The sequence below is a fragment of the Emys orbicularis genome, chromosome 3, assembly GCF_028017835.1.
Source record: "Emys orbicularis isolate rEmyOrb1 chromosome 3, rEmyOrb1.hap1, whole genome shotgun sequence".
Lineage (NCBI taxonomy): Eukaryota > Metazoa > Chordata > Testudines > Emydidae > Emys > Emys orbicularis.
The window spans coordinates 47,112,572-47,126,255 of record NC_088685.1 but is presented as its reverse complement, the minus strand read 5'-3'; the positions used below and the strand labels follow the sequence as shown (position 1 = coordinate 47,126,255).

The window sequence follows — 13,684 nt, the reverse complement described above, 5'->3', positions numbered from 1 at the left end:
ATGTGAACACCTGTTCTCACTTTCAGGTGACACTGTAAATAAGAAGCAAGCAGCATTATGTAACCAAATCTGTTCGTCTTAACGGTTGGCTGAACAAGAAGTAGGACTGAGTGGATTTGTAGGCTCTAAAGTTGAACGTTGTTTTGTTTTTGAGTGCAGTTATGTAATACAAAAGAAAAATCTACATATGTAAGTTGCACTTGCATGTAAAGAGATTGTACTAGAGTACTTGTATTAGATGAACTGAAAAATACTATTTCTTTTGTTTCTTTTTTACAGTGCAAATATTTGTAATAAATAATAATAGTATAGAGTGAGCACTGTATACTTTGTATTCTATGTTCTGACTGAAATCAATATTTGAAAATGTAGAAAACATCCAAAATATTTAAAAAAATAGAATATCATTTAACAGTGCGATTAAAACTGCAATTAATCGCAATTATTTTTTTAATTTCGTGATTAATCACAATTTTTTTAATAGCTTGACAGCCCTAATTGAAAAGCTGGCTTCTAGACTCTTTTTTTTTTTTTTTTTTTTTAAACAGTGTTACATTAGCTTTCCTCTAGTCATATGGTACAGAAACTGATTTAAAGGTTAGGTTACATACCACAGTTACTAGTTCTGCAATTTCATCTTTGAATTCCTTCAGAACTCTTGGGCCTGGTGATTTATTACTGTTTAATTTATCAGCTTGTTCCAAAACCACATCTATTGACACCTAAATCTGGAACAGTTCCACAGATTTGTCACCTAAAAAGAATGTCTCGGCAATCTCCCTCACATCCTCTGAGTGAAGACCGATGCAAAGGATTCATTTAGTTTCTCCACAAAGGCCTTGTCTTCGAGTTCTCTTTTTGTATTTAATTCTCATTTTGCTTCCAGTATCAGACTGTTTGAACTACACACACAAAAGTTTATATAGGACTACTAAAAGAAAAGAGAACCAATAGTGAACCAAGACAGCAAGCCACAAGAACAAGGATGGGCATTTACCTCATATAGTTTCTCATGCTCTTTCATTACAGTTCTTACATTTTACATGCTTTTCAAATCAAGGGGACAACTTTTTGTTTACTTTTACCACTTGTATTCAAATATGAGCATGTTTTCCCAAATCTCGTAGGGATATTTATCCGTGCAACACATTAAGGATTGTGAAGCACTCTGAGATATGCTAATAAAAAGTGCTATATAAGAGAGGTTGTCTCATTGAAGTCAAAATCTGAGTATGTGACACTACACTATAATACAAACTATCTAGAATATATTATGGTTTTACTTAGAACATTTATAATTTTAAAAAATATATTTCACAGAACTTAAAGTTACATTATTTACCTGGCAGCAATGCACTTGCAGAACTGGTGACACCAAGAGACTCTCCATATCCAGGCTGTGTTGAATTAAGTGTAGATATCTGAGACATTTGTGAAGCTAAAAAATAATTTATGAATAGTTTATTACACTTTTTTCCCTATGAAAGTTTCAAATTTAAAATGCTCGTCTATGCTAAGAGACAAATCCAAAAAGTCATTAACATAGTTACTGTGATGCAAAACATGCACATACAAAATTATAAGCAAACAGGCCTGCGATATATTTGCAACCAATACCACTTTCTGATATATTGAACCTCCATAAGCCAAGAACGCTAAAATGCTTCAACCTGGCTCTCTCAGTCCCTCCCTAAGTAACTTAGATACTTTTTAAAATTCCACCCTTAGGTGTCTAAGTATGGGTTTAGAAGCCTAACTTTAGGCTCCTATTTCTGAAAATTTTGGCCTGTGTGTATAAACAAGTTCACAAGTGCATTGTTAAAGTATTAAAAGTCTAAATAGCTTTTTATTGTTAACTGTGAAGGGATCTTAGTGTGAAGTGAAAAGAGAAATTATGCCACTAAGGGAAAATACAATTTTAGCCCTTGACACTGCAAACACTTGTGCACCTACTAAAATTTCAAGCACTTGAATGCTCCCATTGAAATCAGTGGAACTATTTATGTGAGTAAAGTTATGCATGTGCTTAAATGTTTGCAGGATCAAGGCCTTAATCTTCATTGTTTTGAATTCTGCAGATAGTTCTGTAAATTCAAATACCAGTAGCGGTATTTGCAAATACAGTGTTTATACTTCAGTTCATTGTTATTACAAATAGCACAAACTTGCACAGCTTAATATAGCCACAACCCAATTTAAACCTGTTTCTTTAAAAAATATTTAAATTGATTATTTAAAATCGGACCATCCAGTGCTACTTTGTATAGTAAATTAGTAACATTTAGATTGCTTATGTCTTTTATCTATCACGAGCTCTCCCTTTTGTAGTGACCTGACATTAAGTGTATGAATAAAAATTAAAAAAGGAAAAAACTGGTTTGGCTGGAATTTTCAAAAAGGTTCAATTTTGTGGAATTTTTGTTCAAAACTAGAGGACCATGCTATTACAAAAATCAATATTTTAACACTGAATTTGTTTCAAACAAATTTAATCCCATAAAAACAAATACTTCAAAACAAAAACAATTACTTCAAAATAGCATGTTTCTGGTATGAAAATATATATTTTTAAATCTAAAAACAAATCAACATTTGAGTCAAGAAATGTGATTAAATAAGATTTCACTCTCACAAAGTGTTACTTGCATAATTCTACTGTGCATATCAGCAGAACCATTGCAGTTTATGTTATCTGACAATCACTGATTTCAGTTATAGTATGAAATGTCAGATGGTATTTAAATAGACATATTAGGGAATATTAAAATAATAGCACTAGTGAGTGGGAAGAATCTTTAAGAATTTCGAGTATTTCTGTGGTTAGTGGGAATGTTTTTAGTAGCAGGAACAAAAATGCTAAATTTACCATGTTGCTGCTCATGACTGGAGTGTGACCGAGTAGTATGTGGCTGGTTATTATGAAGTATTTTGAGCACCATAGAATCATAGAAAGGGACCTTGAGAAGTTAAAGTTCAACCCCCTGCACTGTGGCAGGACCAAATAAACCTAGGCCATCCATTATAGATGTTTATCCAACCTGTTTTTAAAAACCTCGAATGATGGGGATTCCACAATCTCCCCTGGAAGACTAATCCAGTGCTTAACTGCCCTTATAGTTAGAAAGCTTTTCCTAATATCTAACCTAAACCTCTAGTGCTGAAGATTAAATCTATTACATCCTGTCCTACTTTCAGTGGACTTGAAGACCATTTGATCACAGTCCTCTTTATAGAAGCACTTAACTTATCAGGTCCCTCCTCAGTCTTCTTTTCTCAAGACTAAACATGTTTTTTATCCTTTCCTCATAGGTCAGGTTTTCAAAAAGCTCCATGTTGTATTAGGACATCCATTTGGTATTACTTGCTGAACACATGACTAACCCTGTCCAAGACCAGGCTATTATGAGATATTCCAATCGGCTGCCCAGAAAGGTGTGTCACACCACATTGGAGAACAATCTGAGAAGCGCCCAAGCCAAAAAAAAACTAGGGCTACTAAATGGTTGTTTTTCAACTACCAGTTCTCCATGGAACAATGGATTCTCTACACAGGAGCCCAAAGAAAGAACCTGGCATTGGCCACTGTGGGTAAACAGGATACTGGGCTGCATGGACCTTTGGTCTGACTCAGTATGGTCATTCTTATGTTCTTATGAACAAGGCAAAGAGGGAAAGACTATTTAAGAACAATTTCTCTTTGAAGTAGATCATTCATCGCCACATGCAAAAAGTAACGGCCAGGCAGGAGGGACTCTGCCTAGCCTGATATGCTGACAAGACCTCACACTCTCAGACGGATTGAGATTAGACTGGGGGAAGGAGTTGTGCATCTCAGGATACGTCTACACTACCCGCCGGATCGGTGGGTAGCAATCGATCTATTGGGGATCGATTTATCGCGTGTAGTGTAGACGCGATAAATCGATCCCCAATCGCTCTCCCTTCGACTGCTGAACTCCAGCTCGGCTAGAGGCGGAAGCAAAGTCGACGGGGGAGCGACGGCCATTGATCCCGCACCGCGAGGACACGAAGTAAGTGATTCTAAATCAATCTAAGATACGTCGACTTCAGCTACACTATTCTCGTAGCTGAAGTTGCGTATCTTAGATCGATCGATCCCCCCCCCAGTGTAGACCAGGCCTCAGGTATTCTGTCATTTTGCAAAGATCTATAACCCTAGTGCTTTTTCAGAGTAAAGTGACTGTGGTTAAAAAACATTCGTTGCTAAGCCTGTGTTCCTTGCCTTTCTGCCACATTGACCCTGAAAGCTGTGGCTTACAGTTAAACCCTAAGACAAACTCTGCAGGAGCATGTGCAAGCAAATAGGAGCTCAGGCGGTTTGAGTCACTGGTTCCAGTGTTTTGGTAGCCGAACTGTGGAGTCCCAAGAAAGGGCTCAGACAAAAAGGTCTCAGCCTAGGAGTGTATCTAGAAGCCCAAAACTAGAAACAGATTAGACTCAGCCCAGACCCAGGTGGCTTAAAAAACACATGGGACCCAGCATTTGGGTCCACTTACAACAGACTGGTGACTGTCTAGAAAGGGACTAGACTAGACCAGGGAACATGTAGCAACAGGAGTGCAGAATATAATTCTTTAAATGGGTGGAGCAACAAAGTTCTGGTGGTGAACTGTAGGCAGATATTAGACTAACACAGCTGTGGATCCTAAATGACATACTCTGAAGACAGAGGGCAAAGGAAAAAAAGCTCAATTCGTTACCTGTTTTCAGCCCCCAAAATAGGAAGAGTCCAGGAGCTTGACCATGTGATATTTTCTGAAACTGGACTATTAGTCTATGTCTATATTTAAACCACTACAGTGGCACAGTGACAGCACTTCCACTACACCACCGTAGCGCTTAAGTATAGACACTCACTACAGCGATGGGAGGGATTCCCCATCACTGTAAGGAATCTACCCCTCCCGCTAGCCACGAGAGGTGGTTGCTAAGTTGACTGTGAGCATTGTACCACTACTCTCCACCGTGCTTAGATCCATGCTGCCATCCAGCGTTAAGTATGCTGCCCATTCAATTTTTATCTCTGGCAAAAGAGGGTGCATGGAATTCCAGAGAGCAACGGCCCTGATATTTATGGGTTCCACCAGTTGTTCACATCAGATTTCACTGAGCAAGGGGTAAAAACAATGGAGGTTCATTTGTGGAGGGGGGGAGGGGTATACTTCAATTCTATTTTATGATGATCATCTTGAAGTACCCAAAGTTCTTTAAAAAAATGTAAGCTGCTCTAGAAACTATGAACTAGGATGACTTCATCTACCACTGAACTACTAATTCTGGGTTGAAATGGAGCACAAAGCAATAATCAACAGTTTAGATTACAAGAAATATTGTAAACAATTTTAACTGCAGGAAGAAAGTAATTAAGTTGATATTTCACCAGCACCCCTACTTTTGCAAGAGGTGCCAAAGGTTCTTTAAAGACTACAAGCAGTCAAGACTTTGGTTTTACATATTCTCTGAAAGACAGCATCTCCCAACACTATGCTATGTCAGTAGTTCAACGCTCAGAGGGCAGAGCTCTCATTCTAATGGATTACTAGCACCTATGGGTTCCTTGCAAATCCCTTATCCAAGCAATGACTTAACCCTGCTTGACTTGAATGATTTCAACATAAAAATCGCATGACTACAGGTTGTCGGACCAAGAGTCCTCGATTTGGTTTCAATATTTATATATTTTTAATCATGCATTTTCAGTTTAAGTCAGGGTAGGCAGATGTTTCACAGCAACTTAATTTATCAATTCAAAAGAAAATTACACAGTCCTGGAATGTGTGCAGGGCTAGCATCAACATAATTCAGCAAGAAAGATGGCAACCATTTATGCTTTTTAATGAATTCATAAGGCTTAACTCCTTACCAGTAGGGGAAAGATTTTCCCTTTTCTCCTTCATGTCCTTTATTCTCTTTTCCATTGCACTGCACTGATCTTTTATCTTATTTGTAGGGCTATATGCAAGTGAACCATCATCCTCAAATAATAAAACAGGTATATCGGTTTCTAAAAAAGTAATTGTAATTTGCAGTTAATATGGGGCTTCCATATTTGAACAGAGCATGAATTTTTAAAGTACAAAGTTGTATTTTTAAATTCTGTTACTTAAAAACTACATTTCTACAATGCTGTCAGTACTGCAAGTTTAATAATGCTGAATTCCAAACAACTCCTTAAAAATGAAGTCCAATACTACTTTTTAAATTACTAAAAAGTAAATTATTCTTTAATACCAAAGCATGCATAATACTTGTAGTAGCTTTTCTTAGTTATTTATAATATGAATTCTCATTATGTTAACTTCAATTATAAAGTGATAAAAGTAAAAATAAGCTATATCTTATGAGTTCTCTTGAAACTTAAAACAACAAAGATATTTTGGCATGTATTTTTGGTGCAGTGTTTAATTTTTACACTCTAACCAGAACTATGTATTAACTCACCGGTTGCTGTTTTTTGTATATCTAGTTCTTTAGCCATCAGGTCCAATTTTTTTTGTAGTCTTTTATCATTTTCTGGTGTTTTTTCAACGAAGTCTTTTGGCTGCATGCATTTGTGCTACAAGATTAACCACAGCATAAACTTCTCATAAATTAACTTGTACTTAACATTTCTCTCTTTTATCATACAATACTATTATATGATCATTCTACATCATTTATGACTCCCTGGTAAATCCCATTTAGCCAGCCATGGATAGACCATAAAATTTAGGGGGAAATTTCAATGTGGATTAAGGAAACAATGATTTCAGATTTATCAGAATGACCAATAAGAAATTAGACAAAACCACTGTGGACATTTTAATACTCATTTGAAAATATGGAATATTTTAGACTTGGATTAACATTTTTAAAAGTGCCTAAGCATATTTCTACACTGCAGATGAGATGAGATTCCCAGCGCAGGCAGGCAGACACGCTATCTCTGCTTGAGTTAGCATGCTAGAATATGCAGTGCATGTGTGTTGCAGCATAGGCAGCTGCTCATGCTAGCTGCCCAAGGTCATACTCAGGGGGTCGGGTGGTCTTGTTCTCCGGTGGCTAGCTCAGCTGCCACTAGTGCTGCAAAGTCCACACTACTATTTTAACACACTAGCTTGAGCTGAGCTAGCACAAGTCTGTCTACCTGGCCTAAGAATCAAACCTCCCAGCTGCAGCATAGACATACTCAAAGTGATTTATGGCCCTAAAGTTTCATTTTCAAAAGTGACTTAGCACCTAGGAGGCCAAGTATCATTGAAATTAGGAACATGTCAGATCCCCACACACGTCAGTCATCCTCAAATCCCTACTCAAACAGATAAGCTTTGCCCAGTGTTCTGAAAGTTAGTAATTCAGACTCCCTTGGAACAAAGATGGGGGATGGGAAGAGAGATTCAAAATCAGGAAGTTTACTATTCTGTACATCATTTTAAAATTACACACTCACTTTTTTAATTAGAAGGGGTAACCCTTCATTAGTGTATATTGCAGGAAATAATGATTCATCAATATGGGCACCAGCTTCTCTGCATCTGTACAATATAATAAATAAGCAGTTAATACATTTACTTTGTTTAGAAATAGAATTTAATTTTAAAATGGTAAAAAGGCCATACCGATTAGCCACAACAAATATCTAAATTAACAGAGAGAACAGACCTAGAAATAATACCTGAAGGGAAGTGGAAAGCCCAAAAACTGTGCCTCTGACTCCTTAGTTGCCCAGCAGGCAGAGAGCTCCTTACAAAGTCCAGCTGGCATGACTTAGCTCTCCATCATGCCAGTGGCCTTGACCTGCATCTGGGAACTAAAGGTCTCCTCTGATCAGGCAGTGAACTTCTTTCTAAGTGCCTATAAATTAAGGACTTAATCTGTTCCCTTTCTGAGAGTCTATTCTCTCAAACTAGGGTCCATGGGTAAGCAATAGTTTGAAAAGGAAGAGGAGATGTTTGCAGTCAGGCAAGTGAAGAGAAAGAGGCCCTATCCCATCTTGACTTTCACTTTTAATCATTCCTCACCCGGTCTTCACAAAGAGTGAAGGAACTAGCCCCTGACAAGGTCCATTTTTACTCATCCAGCTGACTTTGGCAAACATGCTGCCTCAACCCAGTCAGCTATGTTTCTTCCATTTTTCCTATTGGGAGTTTGACCTGAGAATATTGGGACTAAAATCTTTGTGAGCTGGGGTCCTATCCATCTGTAGTTGTGAATAATTTGCGGGAAGCTGGGACACCACTTTGGGTACTAATATAGAATATACTACATAAAACAAAGAGCTAAAAAACAATTTTAACCAGAAACAGTAAACAAGTTTCATTACTCTACAATTTTTCAGTACCTAATAGAATTGACTATGAAAAAAAAATTATGAAGCATTAACACTGCACTAGAGTAATTCAAATATGTGATTCTAGTGACACCTAGTGATCTTACATTTATAAAGTACACATTTTCAGAACTACAATATAGCATGATCTGAGTAATTTTAAGTTTTGGAGTAGAAAATATACGAACAAATTGCTTCACGGCCACAGATTTGTTTTATGCAAAACGTGCAGTTTCAAAGAGTTAGATGTTAGTACATTAATCTGAATTTACTGAGGTTTTCTGAAACATCAGGCAAAGGTGATTTAAAAAAACATGATACTCAATGAGCTTTAAACAAATGGCTATTATTAAATCCCAGATGCTACCACCTAGAACATAACTAGACTATCTTAAATATGAAAAAGTTATATTAACAGCACTGAGGTGGAGAGAATTTAAACAAAAGTCAGGAAATGAAAACATTTGTCCAATTTGCATAAGATCAGTTAAACTGTTAATAAAAGCACCTTTAATATTTAATATATGCAATGTGAATAAGTCACACATTTCTAAGAGAACATTGATTTGCATTTCCTATCATTTTGTGTAAAAATCTGGAGCCTTAATGCTACATCAGTATAGTTTTTTAAAGAGACACATTGAATTTAGAAATTTCAGTTCCCTGTAGCATCTGAACACCTTTTCTCCAAACTTAATTTGGGCATCTAAGATGAACTTGTGTTTAACAAACACACAGAACTTTCAATAATCTAAGCAGAAACAGTGCCAATCAAGTTGAATTGCATAGCATCTCTGATGAAATATTCCGTAAAAACTGGTGAGATAATGTTAACAGGGTAGACAAGACCTGGATTTCTAAAGCAAAAATAAGTGTTTTTCTGCTTAATACATGAAAGAAAAGCACCTTTCAGAGGTTCTACATATTCCACAAAGAATCATTTCTGCTCTCCTGCTTTTGAGTTATCTTTACTTTTTGGCATTTCCTGACTTTTCAGAGCTTAGCCTTGCAACTTTAACATTATTTTAACAGTATTTCTCTCTCTAATAGACATGTAAGTTAAGTTGTGGCATTATATTGAGCTCAGATACAAATAGAGGGATTATCCTCGCCCTAAAAAGCTTTTCAAATAAAATTCAGACTGATGAAACAAAAGAGCACCAGAGACGCATGGGTTTGGAGCTCAAACTGTGGTTTTGTAAAAAGCCTCTAATACCAAATCAGGTTCTCATGGAGGTACTCTATGCATTGTCTGAGGCACCTGTAGTGATCTTACTCTCAGGAAACTCTCGCTGTCTGGGTTGAGAAATAATTGAGTTTTTCCCATACTCAACACTTAGGTTTCCAGTATTTATGAAATTATGGTTAATCTGGGAGATATATTCTGCATCAGTATTTGAACTTTATTCAACTAACTGAATAGACAATTGGCTGATTTCCTTCTGAATGACAGGAATGTGATCAATCACCATAGTCTCTTCTCTCTTTAGCTGTTTCCTCTCAACAACCAGGCAGCTTAATTCCATTTTCCTGGCTATAGATGACATAGTATTTTATTCTAGGCCATGGACTGGTCGTTGTCATATAATGCCCTGTCTGAGCAGAGCAACCATAAGGGGTTCACTCAGATTCATGAGTTCCAAAAAGTATGAAATACTTAGGGCTCCCCTCTGGCTGAGGAGACAGAGCTTCATTGTGGGCTGGCTCAAGCCTGTGAATGAACCCCTCACAGGAAATAAGGACTATGATAAACCTCACCACCTTCTGCAAGTGTAAGGCTCATTTATTTGACCTACCTTGTCTAACAAACTAATAGCAGCATGTGTAATATATAAGGCTACGTTTTAGTCACGGGTATTTTTAGTAAGAGTCATGGATAGGTCACGAACAGTAAACAAAAATTCACAGCCTATGACTCATCCATGACTTGTACTATATACACCTGACTAAATCTGGGGGGGGAGGTAGCCTGGGGGTGCCTCGGGGCAGGGGCAGGTGGCAGCATGCAGCCCGGGACGCCTGCTGGTGCTGGGGAGGGAGGGCAGTGCACGGCCCGGGCCCCCCGATGATGCTGGGGGAGAGGGTTGGCAGGCTCCCTACCTGGCTCTGCGCCTCGCCAGAAGTGGCAACATCTTCCTCCCTCAGCTCCTAGGCGGAGACGTGGCCAGGCAGCTCTGCGTGTTTCCTCTGCCCTGAGCGCTGCCTCCGCATCTCACATTGGCTGTTAACCGCGCCAATAGGAGCTGAGGGGCGGTGCCTGCAGGCAGAGGCAGAGTCACCTGGCCACACCTCCGCTTAGGAATGTTGCCACTTCCGAGGAGCCCCTCCCCCCCGAGGTAAACGCCGCCCAGAGCCCTCACCCCCTCCCACTCCCCAACCCTGAGCCCCCTCCCACACTCAAACTCCTGCTGGTGATGCAGGGGGACAAGGGGATTGGGGTGGCCCGCGATTGCCCCATCAGTAGCCGGTGCAGCTGGCCTGGGGTCTAGCTGCAATGGCCACTGCAAAAGTCACGGAGGTTCCAGAAAGTCACAGAATCCGTGACTTCTGTGACAAACCCACAGCCTTGGTAATATATATAAAAAAAATCCAGAACAAAAACACTCCATTGTACACTTCTCTTCTCTCCCCCCCCTCCCTCCCGGGAGGTGAAAGAATAAACATGTGACAGATGTTTATCACATTGCTTAATGCACTACTGGAAGATGCTCAGATACTAGTGATGAGTGTAGTCTAAGAACCTATATAAAACAGAACTTACGCTCTTAACATTGGAACCCCCATGGTTGCTCTGCTCCCACTTCATTCTCTGGATTATTCAGAGAGAGCAAAAGGTGAAAACATAGATGTAGAAGATCCTCTGATTAGGTCTAAGACACTGCATCCACAGCAACAGCACCTGGACCACATTTTTTTGAGAAAATATTTGAATTGTGTGTTTAGAAAGTAACCACAGGCACCAGAAGGATTTTGACAAAAAACTCAAGATGCTGTGGCTAACTGGAAGGGCAAAGCTCTGTATTTAAGTGCTGGCACTCATAAGCAAAAGTGAAAGAATTTTCTTCTGTGTTGGACAAAATTGTCTATGACACTCAGAGGCTTGTGGATGACAGAAAACCTCCCTATGATATGGTTGTCTGGGCCAACTTCAAATTTGAACTTTTTCAAGTGGCTGCTGAGAAACTTCCAAACCCAGGACCAATCTATCCCTGCAAGATCAAATAGGAACCAGATTAAATACGGCCCTCATTCTTTCTCCTGTGCGGGCACATTCTATATGGAGCTGATTTTTTAAAAGCAGGGCAATTTACTCTGATTGTTAGAGCGGGCAGAGGGTAGCATACTAGAAACTGTTTCCTAGGAAAAAGTAGAAATTCTACTGTGCATTTATTCTGTATGATCTCCGTTGCCCATCTGTCCAAAGTAGTTTTGGTACAGGTCTCTGAGAAGAGAGGGCTGTATGAATATTAGAGAATACACTGTGAAATCAGGTTTACAGTCACTTCACTTTTCAAAATAGAACCACGCTCTTCTTCTTTAGGGAACCAACATGCCTTAAAATAAAAATACCAAATGTACATCACTTCAGTGTGACCTCTCAAAATGGCCAGTTAGCCATAGTTGTGAAGGTTATTTTAAATATACAAAAAACTTATATACTGTACTTTTTTGCAGTTCTTAAAAACATAGTACTTGATTAGATTCCCTCTTCCCCTTGGAAAAAGTCACATTTTTAATATACAGCACTACTCACTTTTCCACCCAGAGTACAGAAACTAGTTTTACTCCAGTCTTCTGTGCCTTTCTCCATGTAGCCAAATGTCCTTCTTTGAAGACTACATGAGTCACTTGCTTGTTAAAAGTTTTTGAAACCTGCAGGATTATACAAAGAAGTATTATATATTTCAGTTCACTGATCAGCAAACCTTCATGAAGCTACATAAAATAGTCCACTTTTATTGCAAGTAGTAATCCAGGGACTTCATAAAAGTTACTGTAAAAAATTATTTTAAAGCGTGTTTCGTCAAAGATTGTTTTGATCTTTCCTTTCTCAGCAAGAAACATCCAAAAACAAGCCAATTCGTTAGTCAAACTAGTATGTTACTAAAGAAGAGCTTTTACCACCTCAAAGCAAGAATTCCAACATGTAAGGTAGGATAAAATGGACTCATGATTTCAAACAGAGCTTTGTTCTAGGCCACCACTTTTTAGCTGCCTGCTGTACCCTTATTTTCAACCATCCGAATGCCTTGGAAAGGTTACCTCATTTAAGAAGCCCTAAATATGACTTCATGCATCAGGTGTCACAGGAGGTAGACCCAGAAACTAGTCAGCATCATCCAAAATGATAATAAGTGCATCACCATATAATATTAAAGTATGCACATGGCTGAAGAGTTCTAATGTTACCTCTCTCTAACTGATTTTCATCCATATATAATTTATTTGTACTTTTGAAATGGCCCTCACAGCAGGCTGGCCTACACTACAAAACTAATCACAGTTGTGAAGAATCATGACAAGAGAACAACTATATGGTCAGTGTGTATCAGGACAAGTCACTTTCAGCATCATGTTGACTAATCACAATTAAACCCTCAGGAACTGTATTACACTGACCACTAAATCATGATAATAATTTCACCTAACTAAACCTTCATAAACATATAAACATAGTAAAATTTTGTAGTGAATACAAGCCAGTGTTTAGAACTCAATTCAAATTGTTTCACCACTCACCATCCTTCTAATGTTCCACCCTTCCTTCATCTATGTTAGCGTATATACTCGTTCATAAGCCGATTATTTTTAGGAAAAAGGGGAAGCACCAGAGAAGGGGGTCAGCTTATGAACGGGTATAGAGAGGGAGAGGTGGGACACAACCCCTCCCCCCAAAAGAGGGAGCAAGGAGAGGCAGCACATCCAGCAGAGCCAGAAAAGAAGAGGCGGGGTCAGAGTCTCTCCGCTTCTGGCCACACTGCTCTTCCCCCAGCCTCTGAAGCAGCTGGAGCTCCGGGGCTGGCAGGCTGCAGCCCTGGGGCTGGCAGGCTTCAGCCGTGCCACTCGGCCCCGCCCCCCAGAGCATGCTGTGACCGTGCTGCCCGGCCTGCCAGAGCACGCTGGGGCCGTGCTGCCCGGCCCAGCCTGCTGGAACATGCTGCGGCTGCGCCGCCCGGTCTGGCCTGCCGGAGCAGGCTGCAGCAACACTGCCCAGCCTGCCGGAGCAGCTCCAGCCAGGCCAGAGACATCCTCCTCTGGCCCTCCCCAGATAAGGTGGGAAGGGATGGGATGGGGAGAGTGTGGGGGTCCCGGGCTAGGGGTGGGGTCATGTGGGGGGTGGTCACAGGGGTTACT

At 39.5% G+C, this 13,684-nt stretch overlaps 1 protein-coding gene across 1 annotated transcript in view; it reads right to left on the bottom strand.

Annotated features, from left to right (window-relative positions):
• Positions 1-13,684, bottom strand: part of MCPH1 (microcephalin 1) — a 249,499-nt gene that overhangs the window by 213,376 nt on the left and 22,439 nt on the right. The window contains exons 4-8 of the mRNA XM_065401927.1: positions 12,084-12,202; positions 7,451-7,535; positions 6,463-6,577; positions 5,885-6,025; positions 1,343-1,438 (exon numbers count right to left, since the gene is read on the bottom strand). Coding sequence (XP_065257999.1) covers positions 1,343-1,438; positions 5,885-6,025; positions 6,463-6,577; positions 7,451-7,535; positions 12,084-12,202 — 556 coding nt within the window. The remainder of the gene's footprint in view (positions 1-1,342; positions 1,439-5,884; positions 6,026-6,462; positions 6,578-7,450; positions 7,536-12,083; positions 12,203-13,684) is intronic.